At 44.4% G+C, this 16,689-nt stretch overlaps 1 protein-coding gene across 1 annotated transcript in view; it reads left to right on the forward strand.

Annotated features, from left to right (window-relative positions):
• Positions 1 to 16,689, forward strand: part of OBSCN (obscurin, cytoskeletal calmodulin and titin-interacting RhoGEF) — a 452,890-nt gene that overhangs the window by 136,446 nt on the left and 299,755 nt on the right. The window contains 4 exon segments of the mRNA XM_044292830.1: positions 439 to 705; positions 1,389 to 1,537; positions 1,539 to 1,656; positions 8,049 to 8,321. Of these exon segments, the coding sequence (XP_044148765.1) occupies positions 439 to 705; positions 1,389 to 1,537; positions 1,539 to 1,656; positions 8,049 to 8,321 (807 nt within the window).

Here is a 16,689-nt window from a genome sequence, read left to right on the forward strand (position 1 = left end):
CTGCAAATCCCAACAACAGGCTTGGTCGGGCTGGTCAATACAGGCTTAGGTTTGGCTGGTGTGGGAGAGATACTTTCCTAAGCTGTGGCTTCCCCCCAATAACCCAGACTTCAGGTACTTGGATCTTTATCCTAACTCTGCAACCAACAGGGCGGTCTCCCCAGTGCTGTGGCACCACCTAGTGGTGACTGGGTGTAATGCAGTTACCAGCCTGTTGTGAGGAATTTGGAGCTATTACAGACAAAATAGACATGACATTATAAAAGGTTTAGGGGCCCACTTCTAACACGGAGTAGGACACTGCACAATGATGTCGGCAATGAGGTTGATCAGTGAAGTCAATGATGAGGTTGATTAGTGATGAGGTCGGGCAGTGATGTTGGTGATGGAGTCTGGGTGTTCACGTTCGCCTTTAACATCCTGTTTTTGTATTTTCAGAGAAGCCAGCAATAATATTAAAACCCCTGGAAGATAAAACTTCCATTGCTGGAGAAGACATTGTGCTAAAATGTGAGCTCTCAAAGGAGGACACAAATGTCAAGTGGTCCAAGGATGGGAAAGTGCTGAGGAGAAGCCAGAAATATGAAATCTGCCAGGAGAGAACGGAGACCTGGATCATAATTCATGAAGCCTCAGTCAAAGACTCTGGTGAATACATCTGTGAAACTTCCATCTCCAAGACCAAAGCTTCAGTGCAGATTGCAGGTAGGTGATGACGGGGACAGCCGTTGCCAGGAGAACATGGATCCGTCCTCTTTTCATTTGTTTTGTGGGTCTGGTAACACAAATCCTACTTGGGAGACAGAAACACAAACCTCACTAGATGACATCACATGGAACCCCACAAATCACAGTTGTCTGCCATGTCATCCTCCACCCAGTGCTGGGGACTGGTGGCCATCCAGATCCCTCTTTGGTGGCAGCACTTCTAGCATCAACATCTGTATAGGACGCAGCGATGTGTCATGTATCACCTGGAGGAGGCGCGGGCAATGCTGTGCAATGGTCTGAATGGCCATGAGGAAGATCTAGTTTTTGTTGGGGTTTCTCTTCAGTAGACTACTCAGGATGATGGGGGCTACCATAAGAACCATTAGATAATTTACTGTGCATAACCTTTGTCCCCTTAACTCTCAAAGAACCGAGGACCATCCATGGAATTAGGTAGTTGACAACCTAAGGTCTATGGAGGTCATGAGACCACCTCCTGAGGACTTCTTATGGAGTAACCTTGTATTAACAGGATTTCAGAGTATTGCAGGGTGTTGGTTTACCTTGTGTGGAGGATCCTATATCAGATGCTTGTGTCATCTTCTTGAGTTTTTAGCAGATAAGTAGCATGGGGATATTCTGGAAGCTGTAACACCCCTCCATATTTATATCTGCAGAAAAACCCAATAGATTCATTAAGGAGATTTCAGACGTGAAGGCGGAGGAGGGGGAAGCTGCCATCTTTACCTGTGAGGCTGAGAGAAGTCCACTCACCGTGAAGTGGAGGAAAAGTATCACTGAGCTCAAGTCGTCCAAGAAATATGAGGCTCAGCCAGAAAGGGAATGTCCTGAGCCTGACCGTCAACGACCTGGAGAAGGGCGACAGCGACACATACATATGTGATATCGGAGATGCCCAGTGCAAGGCCTCCCTCACCGTCACAGGTATGAGCGGGACTGCTGATATGCTACTAAAATACCTTCTGATACTCTACTGATACCAGGCTGATACACTCATCATACACTGCTAATACACGGCTGATATAATCATCATACACTTCTGATACACTGCTCATACACTGCTCATACCCTGATAATACTGTACTGATACACTGCTGATAAACATCTGATATACTACTGATACACTGCTCATACCCTGATGATACTGTACTGATACACTGCTGATACCTTACTGGTACCCTACTGATATATTACTAATACACTGCTGATTATGCCAACAATGTTCTGCAGGTACACTTCCGATACACTGCTGATACTAGGGATGAGCGAACTTCATATTTTGAAGTTCAAATTCGTGTTCGGGTTGGGGTATATGCTGAATTGCGTTATGGATTCCGTTACCACGGACCATAATGCAATTCTATGACGGAATTCCTTTAGAGACATTCCGTTATTCATTCCGTCATAATAGAAGTCTATGGGCTGCAACACGGATCCGTCCCGTTTTCGTTATGATGGAGTCCTCCCCTGTTTGCTCATCCCTAGCTGATACCCTGGTGATACTGTACTGATACACTGCTGATACCCTGGTGATACTGTACTGCTACACTGCTGATACCCTGGTGATACTGTACTGATACACTGCTGATACCCTGGTGATACTGTACGGATACACTGCTGATACTGTATGGATACACTGCTGATACCCTGGTGATACTGTACGGATACACCGCTGATACTCTGGTGATACTGTACTGATACACTGCTGATACCCTGGTGATACTGTACTGATACTCTACTGATACACTGGTGATACTGTACGGATACACTGCTGATACTCTGGTGATACTGTACTGATACACTGCTGTTACCCTGGTGATACTGGACTGATACATTGCTGATACCCTGGTGATACTGTACTGATACACTGCTGATACTCTGGTGATACTGTACTGATACACTGCTGTTACCCTGGTGATACTGGACTGATACACTGCTGATACCCTGGTGATACTGTACTGATACACTGCTGATACTCTGGTGATACTGTACTGATACACTGCTGATACTCGGGTGATACTGTACGGATACACTGCTGATACTCTGGTGATACTGGACTGATACACTGCTGATACCCTGGTGATACTGTACTGATACACTGCTGATACTCTGGTGATACTGTACTGATACACTGCTGTTACCCTGGTGATACTGTACTGCTACACTGCTGATACCCTGGTGATACTGTACTGATACACTGCTGATACTCGGGTGATACTGTACGGATACACTGCTGATACTCTGGTGATACTGGACTGATACACTGCTGATACCCTGGTGATACTGTACTGATACACTGCTGATACTCTGGTGATACTGTACTGATACACTGCTGATACCCTGGTGATACTGTACTGCTACACTGCTGATACCCTGGTGATACTGTACTGATACACTGCTGATACCCTGGTGATACTGTACGGATACACTGCTGATACTGTATGGATACACTGCTGATACCCTGGTGATACTGTACGGATACACCGCTGATACTCTGGTGATACTGTACTGATACACTGCTGATACCCTGGTGATACTGTACTGATACTCTACTGATACACTGGTGATACTGTACGGATACACTGCTGATACTCTGGTGATACTGTACTGATACACTGCTGTTACCCTGGTGATACTGGACTGATACATTGCTGATACCCTGGTGATACTGTACTGATACACTGCTGATACTCTGGTGATACTGTACTGATACACTGCTGTTACCCTGGTGATACTGGACTGATACACTGCTGATACCCTGGTGATACTGTACTGATACACTGCTGATACTCTGGTGATACTGTACTGATACACTGCTGATACTCGGGTGATACTGTACGGATACACTGCTGATACTCTGGTGATACTGGACTGATACACTGCTGATACCCTGGTGATACTGTACTGATACACTGCTGATACTCTGGTGATACTGTACTGATACACTGCTGTTACCCTGGTGATACTGTACTGATACACTGCTGATACCCTGGTGATACTGTACTGATACACTGCTGATACCCTGGTGATACTGTACTGATACACTGCTGATACTCTGGTGATACTGTACTGATACACTGCTGTTACCCTGGTGATACTGTACTGATACACTGCTGATACCCTGGTGATACTGTACTGATACACTGCTGATACTCTACAGATACTGTACTGATACACTGCTGATACACTGGTGATACTGTACGGATACACTGCTGATACTCTCGTGATACTGGACTGATACACTGCTGATACTCTGGTGATACTGTACTGATACACTGCTGATACTCTGGTGATACTGTACTGATACACTGCTGATACCCTGGTGATACTGTACTGATACACTGCTGTTACCCTGGTGATACTGTACTGATACACTGCTGTTACCCTGGTGATACTGTACTGATACACTGCTGATACCCTGGTGATACTGTACTGATACACTGCTGATACTCTGGTGATACTGTACTGATACACTGCTGTTACCCTGGTGATACTGTACTGATACACTGCTGATACCCTGGTGATACTGTACTGATACTCTGCTGATACATTTTTGTAATCACAATTGTTATTTTCTAAGATGTTATTTATAGATGTTATTGCTAAGTAGCATTTAAACTAGGAAAGGGGGGCAAAAGAGTGATAATTCAGCAGTCCGACTGCCCCCCGGAACAATGCCAGAAGATGCCAGTAGCACAAAGGTTAAGAAATGACAAGCTCAGAGTCTTGTCTACAAATGCTCGCAGTCTAGGGAATAAGATCAATGAACTTGAGGCTATAATGGCATCTGAGAATATAGATGTAGTGGCTGTTACTGAGACGTGGTTCAAGGGGAGTAATGACTGGGATAAATCAATACCAGGGTTCTCTCTATACAGGAAAGACAGAGTAGGCAAGAAGGGGGGAGGGGTGGACCTGTATGTGAAAGATAGCATAAAATCTAATTTGATACAAGTTAGCGAGAACAATTTGGAGTCAGTTTGGGTTACCTTGCAGCTTGATAATCATAAGGTAACTCGTGTAGGTGTGATATATAGACCACCTAGCCAAGTCAAAGAATTAGATGATCTACTAGTTGAGGAAATAGCTAAAATGACATTGAAGGGGGAAGTTATCATTATGGGAGACTTCAATCTTCCAGATGAAAACTGGAAAACCAAAATAGCTAGTTCTGCCAGGAGCACAGATATTCTAAATTCCCTACTGGGATTATCCGTACAGCAAGTAGTGGAGGAGCCAACCCGGAAGGAGGCCATTTTAGATGTAGTATTCACAAATGGGAATTTGGTATCTGATATTACTGTAGGGGAAAGCTTGGGATCTAGTGATCACCAGTCAGTGTGGTTTACTATAAGTACAGTGACTGTCACACCACACAAAAACAAAAGTTTTAGATTTTAGAAAAACTGACTTTTCTAAAATTAGATTAGTGGTATACGAGTCCCTATCAGACTGGAACAGTTTCATTGGAGTCCAGGAGAAATGGGACTACTTAAAAGTGGCACTAATGAAGGCAACAGATAACTGCATTAGGCTTGTCAGTAAAGGCAAAAAAAGGAAGAGACCACTGTGGTACTCAGCAGAAGTGGTCCAAAATCATTAAAAACACAAAGATAGCATTTAGGAATTGTAAAAAAACAAAATGAGGATGACAGACAAATGTATAAGATTAGGCAGAGAGAGGCCAAACAAGTTATAAGAGCTTCTAAAGCCCAGGCAGAAGAGAAATGAGCTCAGTCAGGGAAAAAAGGCGATAAGACATTCTTCAGATACATAAATGAAAAAAGGAAACTAAAACAAGGAATTACCAAATTAAAAACTAAAGAAGGAAGGTATATGGAAGAAGATAAAGAACTAGCCGACTGCCTCAATGAATACTTCTGTTCAGTTTATACAAAGGAAAATGAAGGAGAAGGACCTCAGTTAGGGAGGAAGACTAATGAATCTTTTGATGCATGTGTCTTTACAGAGGAAGAGGTTCTAAGTCAGCTGTCTAAAATTAATACAGATAAGTCCCAGGGGCCTGATGGGATACACCCAAAGCTATTAAAGAGCTCAGCGGTGAACTAGCAAAACCATTAACAGATTTATTTAACCAATCACTGGCAACAGGAGTCGTCCCAGAAGATTGGAAATTAGCAAATGTTGTGCCCATTCACAAGAAAGGTAGTAGGGAGGAATCGGGCAACTATAGGCCAGTAAGCCTGACATCAATAGTGGGGAAATTAATGGAAACCATACTTAAGGAGAGGATTGTGGAACATCTAAAATCCCATGGATTGAAAGATGAAAAACAGCATGGGTTTACTTCAGGGAGATCATGTCAAACTAATCTTATTGATTTTTTTGATTATGTGACTAAAATAATAGATGGAGGAGGTGCAGTAGACATCGCTTCTCTGGACTTTAGTAAGGCTTTCGATACTGCCCCACATAGAAGGCTTATCAATAAAGTGCAGTCTTTGGGCTTGGACTCCCATATTGTTGAATGGATTAGGCAGTGGCTGAGGGACAGACAACAGAGGGTTGTAGTCAATGGAGTATATTCAGACCAAGGTCTTGTTACCAGTGGGGACCTCAGGGATCTGTTCTGGGACCCATATTGTGTAATATCTTTATCAGCGACATTGCAGAAGGCCTCAATGGTAAGGTGGGTCTTTTTGCTGATGACACAAAGATATGTAACAGGGTTGATGTTCCTGGAGGGATACACCAAATGGAAAAGGACTAAGGGTAAACTAGAGGAATGGTCAAAAATCTGGCAACTGAAATGTAATGTTGATAAGTGCAAGATAATGAACCTGGGACGTAAAAACCCAAGAGCAGAATATACAACCAGTGATACAGTCCTAACCTCAGTATCTGAGGAAAGGGATTTAGGGATCATTATTTCAGAAGACTTAAAGGTAGGCAGACAATGTCATAGAGCAGCAGGAGATGCTAGCAGAATGCTGGGGTGTATAGGGAGAGGCATTACCAGTAGACAGAGGGGGGCGCTCATGCCGCTCTACAGAGCACTAGTGAGACCTCATCTGGAGTATTGTGCTCAGTACTGGAGACCATATCTCCAGAAGGATAGTGATACTTTGGAGAGAGTTCAGAGAAGAGCTACTAAACTGGTCCATGGATTGCAGGATAAAACTTACCAGGAAAGATGAAAGGACCTTAACATGTAGAGCTTGGAAGAAAGACGAGACAGAGGGGAGATGAGAGAGACGGCTAAATACATAAAGGGAATCAACAAGGTAAAAGAGGAGAGAAGATTTACAAGAAGTAAAACTGCTACAAGAGGACATAGTGTTACATTAGAGGGGCAAAGGGTTAACAGTAATATCAGGAAGTATTACTTTACTGAGAGAGTAGTGGATGCATGGAATAGCCTTCCTGCAGAAGTGGCAGCTGCAAATACAGTGAAGGAGTTTAAGCATGCATGGGATAGGCATAAGGCCATCCTTCATATAAGATAGGGCCGGGGCTATCCATAGTATTCAGATATATTGGGCAGACTAGATGGGCCAAATGGTTCTTATCTGCCGACACATTCTATGTTTCTATGTTTCTATGTTTCTATAATTTGCATAACGATCTGATGTACAATAACTGTTCTATATCATATTATACTTTGCATTTGAAGAATGACATAAGGCACATTCCCACTGAGCTAATCTGCCGTACACCCATTCACTCCCATATGTCACTATTATTATTTTTATTACTATTCACCTAATTTCGTGTTTTCTCTTCTTTTTAGCCTTACATGTTCTGTATTATTTTGCTGCAGTTTTCACACAGTCTGACCACTTCTGGCTATAACACACACTAAAAATACAGGAGGATGGGAAGAAAGTTCTGTAGTTTACGTCTGGGGGGGCACATACTTTTGGCTGGCAGTAAAGTCATGTTATGTGGAGTTCGGCCATCTGCCTGATTGCTGGATGATTCCCCCTGATGACTATAGTCATATATACCTCTGTATAAGGGGCCGACTAGACATGATCCACCAGGCAGATGTTGCCTCAATGTGTCCCCCACCAAGATGTTGTCCAAGTTCTTGTCACTCTGTGTATATCTCGGACAATGTCTGTCCCTGTAGTGTGTCGCCTTGTGACTGCATGATCTTCTGTGTTAGCTTGACATTGTCTATCGAGGTCCGCTTATTGTTGTCAGTACGTTGCTGTCCTTTAGAAGCCACAGATCCAAACCCAGAGAGTACGAAGAATGGAGCTCCCCAAAGAATAGAGAAGCGGCCACAAAGATACGCTCACTCACGTCATCCCACCGGACCTTGGTTTCTCAACTGTCTGTGTTCATTTTAGGCCACAAAGTTCTTATCGTAGAAGACTTGGAAGATGCAGAAGTTTTTGAAGGAGAATCTGTCATGTTTAAGTGTAGGATTTCTCCGGCACATTATCAGAAAGTACAATGGTTTCTGGATAAAACCCCGCTGCATACCAATGAAGTCAATGAGATACAAGCCCTTGCAGGGGGCTACCACACTCTGTATCTCAAGCAGTTGGGTGTGAAGGACTCTGGGATAGTCACCTTTGAAGCCGGAAACCAGAAAACTTCTGTAAAACTTTTAGTGAAAGGTAATAATGTGTAAATGATGGCATATTCACAGTTTATAGATCATAGAGAAAAGTTGTAAATGATAGAAGCACTGTCCAATTACCAGAAGTAAAAAACCAACAAAAACTGTTGGAGTGAAAACACCAGAAAAGGGCTCCGATGTGGACATTGGATGGAGAGCCGTCCACCTATGGGAGTTTCTTTTAACGTGGAGTCCATTAATTAGTAACTAGTTGAACCCATATTCTTATATTTTGTGGACCTTTTGCTTCTTTAGACAGTATACATTCATAAACTACATATTTAAGGATGCAAAAATATTCTAGTTAAGACAACAGCAAGATGTGTTCTACATCTGTAATCTCATGTTCTTCTAGAAAAGCCCTCCACTACCAGTCTGGAGGTATCTACAGTATGGGGGAAAGTGCTTCACTTCACTGTGTAAAACCTGCAAATGAGCCAGTCACTTGGATCAAAGACTGGAGGGTCTCGAAAAGTTCCTCCAAGTATCAGATTACTAGGTCTGGATGTGATAATAAGCTGGTCATCTGTGACACAACTAGGACTGTGGCCCATACTGTATGTCTGTGAATATGGAGCAGGGAAAGTTAGCACAGTCCTTGACCTGAAGCGTAAGATCAACCCCCGGAGAATGATTTTCATTAAAACGTCTACTAATAAAAGTCTCTGTGGGAACTCAGCTGATACCTGCAACCTAATGATAGACAAGATAGGGTTAATGGCAGAAGCTTCAGAAGCTAAGGTTGGGTACTGGAGACCCAACTGGTTTTTCCAACCAGTCTGGAGCTGTGGAAAGACCAGAATAATAAGATGCAACTAATCTTCATTTGTCAGTGATGACTCTTCATCCAACCATTAACTAACGATGACCGAGCCTCTCTGTGGAGACAAGAACGTCACTCAAGAATCAGAGGAAGGCTTTCTTCATGACATCCACTAAATGTAAAAAATCACCTTTTTATTGAGTCTTTGGAAAACCAATTTAGTTACTGTTTCTTGAATGTTTTGAAGATAGATCCTCCTTATTTCCCGCTTCCATGTTGCACTCTCTGCTAAGGTCACATTTCTTACATTGTGACATTATGATTCTGGGGAATGAAGGACCTGATTGCTTTAATAATTGCTTTACTAATCTCACAGTCTAAACGCATTAAACCCATGAAAACAACCTGAAATAATGAAATAACTTCATCAACATCTCACTGGCTTCTGTGTCCACCTTATGCGGCTTCCATATCTGTATGTCTGCATGAACGTGCGTCAGGTTTTAGACTTGTCTGCCCTGGTAACAGTGAGACAGGATTGTTATGGATGTTGCCATCACAGGTCAATAATACAGAAAGACTTCTTGTTGCCCATTTTGGTTACCAAATAATCCTCCGATGGTTGACTTAGGTGTTAGTGGCATCCATCCATTGAATACACGTATAGGCTGCCTTGTGTTTGTCATATAATAGTCGTTTTTATTTTTGACTATAAATGGTTACATTAGATATTCAGTATCCACAGTTCCCTCCAGATCGATCTCTGCTCCAGACCCCTCTGTCCTCCTCCAGACTACCCTGTCCTTCTCCAGACTCCTCTGTCCTCCTCCAAACTACGCTGTCCTTCTCCAGACTCCTCTGTCCCCACCAGGCTCTTCTGTCCCCTCCAGATCCCTCTGTCCTCTTTCAGACTCCTGTCCCCTTCTGATCCCTCTGTCCTCCTCCTGAGTCCTCTGTCCCCTCCTTATCCCTCTGTCCTCCTCCTGACTCCTCTGTCCTCCTCCTGACTCCTCTGTCTCCTCCAGGCTCCTCTTGTTCCCTCCAGACCCTTCTGTTCCCTATATGTAGACATATATGTCCCCTACAGACTCCTCTGTCCTCTCTACACTTATGTGTCCTTCCTCTTACTCCTCTATCTCCTCCAGACTCTTTTCTCTTCCGACCCAACTGTTTCCTCCAGACCCTTCTGTCCCTTTTAGACTGTTCTGTTCCTCTCCAGGCTCCTCAGTTTCCTCCTGATCCCTCTGTCCTCCTCCAGACTCCTCTGTCTCCTGCTGATCCCTCTGTCCACTCCAGAGTCCCGTCCCCTCCTGATCCCTCTGTCCTTCTCCAGACTCCTCTGTCCCCACCGGACTCCGCTGTCCCGTCCTGGACCCTCTGTCCTCCACCAGACTCCTGTCCCCTTCTGATCCCTCTGTCCTCTTCTTGACTTCTCTGTCCCCTCCAGACAACTTTGTCTCCTGATTATCCCTCTGTCTCCTCCAGGCTCCTCTGTTCCCTTCAGACCCTTCTGTTCCCTATATGTAGACATACAGTCAGGTCCATAAATATTGGGACATGGACACAATGTAACATTTCTGGCTCTATACACCACCACAATGGATTTGAAATGAAACAAACAAGATGAGCTTTACCTGCAGACTGTCAGCTTTACCTGCAGACTGTCAGCTGTAATTTAAGGGGATTTACATCCAGATCAGGTGAACGGTGCAGGAATTACAGCAGTTGCATCTGTGCCTCCCACTTGTTAAGGGACCACAAGTAATGGGACAATTGTCTTCTCAGCTGTCCCATGGCCGGTGTGTGTTATTCCCTCATTATCCCAATTACAATGAGCAGATACAAGGTCCAGAGGTCATTTCCAGTCTGCTATTTGCATTTGGAATCTGTTGCTGTCAACTCTGAAGATGAGATCCAAAGAGCGGTCACTATCAGTGAAGCCATCATTAGGCTGAAAAACACAACAAACCCATCAGAGAGATAGCAAAAACATCAGGCGCGGCCAAAACAACTGTTTGGAACATTCTTAAAAAGAAGGAACGCACCGGTGAGCTCAGCAACACCAAAAGACCCGGAAGACCACGGAAAACAACTGTGGTGGATGACCGAAGAATTCTTTCCCTGGTGAAGAAAACACCCTTCACAACAGTTGGCCAGATCAAGAACACTCTCCAGGAGGTAGGTGGATGTGTGTCAAAGTCAACAATCAGGAGAAGACTTCACCAGAGTGAATACAGAGGGTTCACCACAAGATGGAAACCATTGGTGAGCCTCAAAAACAGGAAGGCCAGATTAGAGTTTGCCAAACGACATCTAAAAAAGCCTTCACAGTTCTGGAACAACATCCTATGGACAGATGAGACCAAGATCCACTTGTACCAGAGTGATGGGAAGAGAAGAGTATGGAGAAGGAAAGGAGCTGCTCATGGTCCTAAGCATACCACCTCATCAGTGAAGCATGGTGGTGGTAGTGTCATGGCGTGGGCATGTATGGCTGCCAATGGAACTGCTTCTCCTGTATTTATTGATGATGTGACTGCTGACAAAAGCAGCAGGATGAATTCTGAAGTGTTTCGGGCAATATTATCTGCTCATATTCAGCCCAATGCTTCAGAACTCATTGGACGGCGCTTCACAGTGCAGATGGACAATGACCCAAAGCATACTGCAAAAGCAACCAAAGAGTTTAAGGGAAAGAAGTGGAATGTTCTGCAATGGCCGAGTCAATCCCCGCACCTGAATCCGATTGAGCATTTCACTTGCTGAAGACAAAACTGAAGGGAAAATGCCCCAAGAACAAGCAGGAGCTGAAGACAGTTGCAGTAGAGGCCGGGCAGAGCATCACCAGGGATGAGACCAGCGTCTGGTGATGTCTATGCGTTCCAGACTTCAGGCTGTAATTGACTGCAGAGGATTTGCAACCAAGTATTAAAAAGTGAAAGTTTGATTTATGATTATTATTCTGTCCCATTACTTCTGGTCCCTTAACAACTGGGAGGCACAGATGCAACTGCTGTAATTCCTGCACCGTTCACCTGATCTGGATGTAAATCCCTCAGATTACAGCTGACAGTCTGCAGGTAAAGCTGACAGTCTGCAGGTAAAGCTGACAGTCTGCAGGTAAAGCCGACAGTCTGCAGGTAAAGCTGACAGTCTGCAGGTAAAGCTGACAGTCTGCAGGTAAAGCCGACAGTCTGCAGGTAAAGCTGACAGTCTGCAGGTAAAGCTGACAGTCTGCAGGTAGAGCTGACAGTCTGCAGGTAAAGCCAACAGTCTGCTGGTAAAGCTGACAGTCTGCAGGTAAAGCTGACAGTCTGCGGGTAAAGCTGACAGTCTGCAGGTAAAGCTGACAGTCTGCAGGTAAAGCTGACAGTCTGCGGGTAAAGCTGACAGTCTGCAGGTAAAGCTGACAGTCTGCAGGTAGAGCTGACAGTCTGCAGGTAAAGCCGACAGTCTGCAGGTAAAGCTGACAGTCTGCGGGTAAAGCTGACAGTCTGCAGGTAAAGCCGACAGTCTGCGGGTAAAGCTGACAGTCTGCGGGTAAAGCCGACAGTCTGCAGGTAAAGCTGACAGTCTGCAGGTAAAGCTGACAGTGTGCAGGTAAAGCTGACAGTCTGCAGGTAAAGCCGACAGTCTGCAGGTACAGCTGACAGTCTGCAGGTAAAGCTGACAGTCTGCAGGTGAAGCACATCTTGTTTGTTTCATTTCAAATCCATTGTGATGGTGTATGGAGCCAAAAATGTTACAATTGTGTCAATGTCCCAATATTTATGGACCTGACTGTATACAGTCCCTGACAAAAGTCTTGTTGCTTGTGTACAAATTGACCTGAAGTGCCGCTAAAATATATTTCTAATCAAGATTTTTTTACAAGAAATGGGTCATTTTAATCCAAACAGCTTTTGTAATAATGTTTCAGTGCAAAACGAAACTGACAAAAAGTATTCTAATATTCACAGCTTTGTAAAGCCCATTGAGTCAATTTTTGCCAAGACATAAGTGTTGTCGCCTTGTCATATGAGCTTCACCTGTGACTAATAATGGATCAATTAGGTCTCAGGTGTGTATAAAAAGAACCCCAGTACACTAGACCTTCACATCAACTGCAACTAGACCTCTGCAAACATGCCTAAGATTCACCCGGAGACTAAACTGTTGATTATCAAGAGGCTGAAGACCAGATCCACTGCTGATGTGGCAGACACCTTCAATGTGTCTCAGCGTCAAGTTCAGAGGATAAAAAAAAGATTTGAAGAGACTGGAGACGTTTTGGACAAGGCCAGGTCAGGCCGCCCCCGCAAGACAACTGCTCGAAAGGACCGTTTGTTGGCTCGAAAATCCAAGGCCAGCCCATTTTCCACTGCAGCAGAGCTCCACGAGACCTGGTCACCTGAAGTCCCTGTGTCAACCAGAACAGTTTGTCAGATTCTGTCTCGAAATGGCCTCCATGGTCGAATCAGTGCCCATTAGCCAGCACTAAACAAAAGACAATTGAAAAACCGTGTGGCATTTGCCAAGGGCCACAGCCTGCTAAAAGGATGGACGCTGGAAAAGTGGCAGAAGGTGGATTTTCCAGATGAATCTTCTGTTGAATTACACCACGGTCACCGCAAATATTGCAGACCTACTGGAACCCGCATGGAGCCGAGATTTACCCAGAAAACAGTAAAGTTTGGTGGAGGCAAAATCATGGTCTGGGGTTACATCTAGTATGGGTGTGTGCGAGGGATCTGCAGGGTGGAAGGCAACATCAATAGTCTAAAATACCAAGAAATCTTAGCTACCTCTTATATTCCCAACCATAAAAAAGGCCAAATTCTGCAGCAGGATGGTGCTCCATCGCATACTTCCATCTCCACATCAAAGTTCCTTAAGGCAAAGAAGATCAAGATGCTCCAGGATTGGCCAGCCCAGTCACCAGACATGAACATCATTGAGCATATGTGGTGTAGGATGAAAGAGGAAGCATGGAAGACGAAACCAAAGAATATTGATGAACTCTGGGAGGCATGCAAGACTGTTTTCTTTGCTATTCCTGATGACTTCAATAAATTGTATGAATCCTTGCCAAACCGCATGGATGCTGTCCTTCAAGCTCATGGAAGTCATACAAGATATTAAATTTGGATCTCACAGCACCACTACTTAATTTGCTGACATATTTTTGGATTTGCAGTAAAGTTGTTCAATTTCTGTATAGGCAACAAAACTTTAGTCTTGCCAAAATTTGACCTTTCTGTCTTGATTAAATGATAAATCTGTTTTCAGTGAAACTAATTTATTTCAGTGCATTAAACATCATTTGGAAGGGGTTTAGCTTTTCATCTGAGCTATTTATAACACCAATTGATTAATTAAAAGTCAGGTTAATAGCAGGAGTTTCTACAAAATAGAGAAGCGACAAGACTTTTGTCAGGGACTGTATGTCCCCTACAGACTCCTCTGTCCTCTCTGCACTCATGTGTCCTTCCTCTTACTCCTCTATCTCCTCCAGACTCTTTTCTCTTCTGACCCATCTGTCTCCTCCAGACCCTTCTGTCCCTTTTAGACTGTTCTGTTCCTTTCCAGGCTCCTCAGTTCCCTCCAGACTTCTCCGTCCCTCTCCAAGTACCTCTATCATGTCCAGACTTCTCTCCACCTTCCAGACTCCTCTTTGCCCTCCAGACCCCTCTGTCCTCTCCAGGCTCCTCTGTCCTCTGCTGGCTCCTCAGTTCACTCCAGATTCCCTCTGCCCCCTCCACTCCCCTTTGTCTCCTTCAGACACTTCTGTTCCCTATAGACATATATGTCCTCTGTAGCCTCCTGTGTCCTCCCTCATATACTTCTGTCTCCTCCAGACTCTTGTGTTCTCTTTAGACTCCTCTGTCCCGGTCAGATCCCTCTTTCCTCTCCAGACCCCTTTGTCCTCCACTCCCCACTGTCCCTGTTAGACTCCTTTGTCCCCTCCAGACCCCCCCCCCCCCCCACAGGCTCCTGTGACTTCACCAAACACCTTTTGTTGAGCAGAACAAATAATTGATTATGGCGAAATTCAGTAGACTTGATGTTTCTTTACCCCCATCATCTGTGGTCAAGGAGAGGCCACCAATTACATTTAGATTGCCTTAGATGAATGGATGGCTCATGGTAACTTGTAGAAGATGAGAAGTTGTTTTTTATTCCTGTTAATGTGATAACAGTATATGTGCCTCCATGAGAAAAATACCCCCCCCCCCCTCTGTGAATTTTATGGTTTTATGTATAAGGACATAAAAAATCTGGTCCTTAGAAGGTCTTAAAAGTTGGTAAATACAACCTCAGATGATGAACACTTGACAAATCCCTATGTATCAGGCTGTGGCTGGGTGTGAAAATGACGTTCACCATCACTGCTTACATAGGAATCAAGTGGTAAGAGCCAAGTGCGGCTAATCAAATGCCCTCGATTCACTGATCATCAGAAAGTGTGACCACCACTAGAAATGCAGACTTTTTGGCCGTTTGCTGGTTTGGCGTATTCAGGTGTGTGTTAATACAATGCCAATAGGAAAGACATCAGCAGTGATCGTAGAGAAGCAGTTGGTGATGCCCATCAATCTGAGGACGGTTATAAGACCATTTCCAAACAATCTGAACTCCATCATTCTACAGTAAGAAAGAATATTCACAAGTGTAAAATATTGAAGACAACTGACAACCTTCCAAGGAGTGGACGTCCCAGCAAATTTACCCCAAGGTCAGACCATGCAAAGCTCAGAGAAAATGCAAGAAAGTAAAGCGCTCCATCTAAGACTACTGACCTCAGCCTGCATGTTACATGATCAAGATCAGGACAATTAGAAGGAGACTGAACAAGTACGGCTCGTGGGGAAGGGTTGTCAGAAGGAAAAGAAATGTCACGGAAGGTGTACAGGAAAGAAGACAATGCAAAATTAATATATGACTCACTGGATCCAAAACTAAAGAACAAAAGGGAGACCCCTGCATAAGACCTGGCTCTCTCCCTGACTCTGCTCAGCCTATGCGAACACCCCAATGGTAGATGATCGCATATCCTCGTACCTCGACCATATAACACCTGAACACCCTACAATAGTGAGGGGACACGACCACCGGCTCCCTAAACTAGACACGGAGGGAGTCAGGGTCACCTGGGATCCAGCAAACATAAAATCACAAATGAATGTACAACACTTATCTTATAGAAGACTGGGAAATAGGATCAGCATGCACACACACTCCAGGAGGCTGTATAAACCGCACACTAATGCATTATGGGGAGGAATTTAAAGGGATGCAATCAGTCCAACTACAAGACAGCTGAGAGAGGCTAACGAGATGAGGAACTGAAAACCAAAACAAAGAAAGCTCAAGGAGGAGGTTCTGAAAGGCTTCTGTCAGAGCTTCTCAGATGTCTGGTTGTGACAAGAACATGGCAGCACAGGCTTAAGTCTGCATCTGAACATGCCACAAGACTTCTGGAGCCATGTTCCTTAGATAGATTCGACCAAAATAGAGATGATTGGCCATGATCCACAGCACCACTTCTGGTGGAAACCAAACCCAGAATCCTAGCACAAAGCCCTCGTACCAGCCGCCTAGCACAGGGGTGGAGGGGATGACT

The sequence above is a fragment of the Bufo gargarizans genome, chromosome 5, assembly GCF_014858855.1.
Source record: "Bufo gargarizans isolate SCDJY-AF-19 chromosome 5, ASM1485885v1, whole genome shotgun sequence".
Taxonomy (NCBI): Eukaryota; Metazoa; Chordata; class Amphibia; order Anura; family Bufonidae; genus Bufo; species Bufo gargarizans.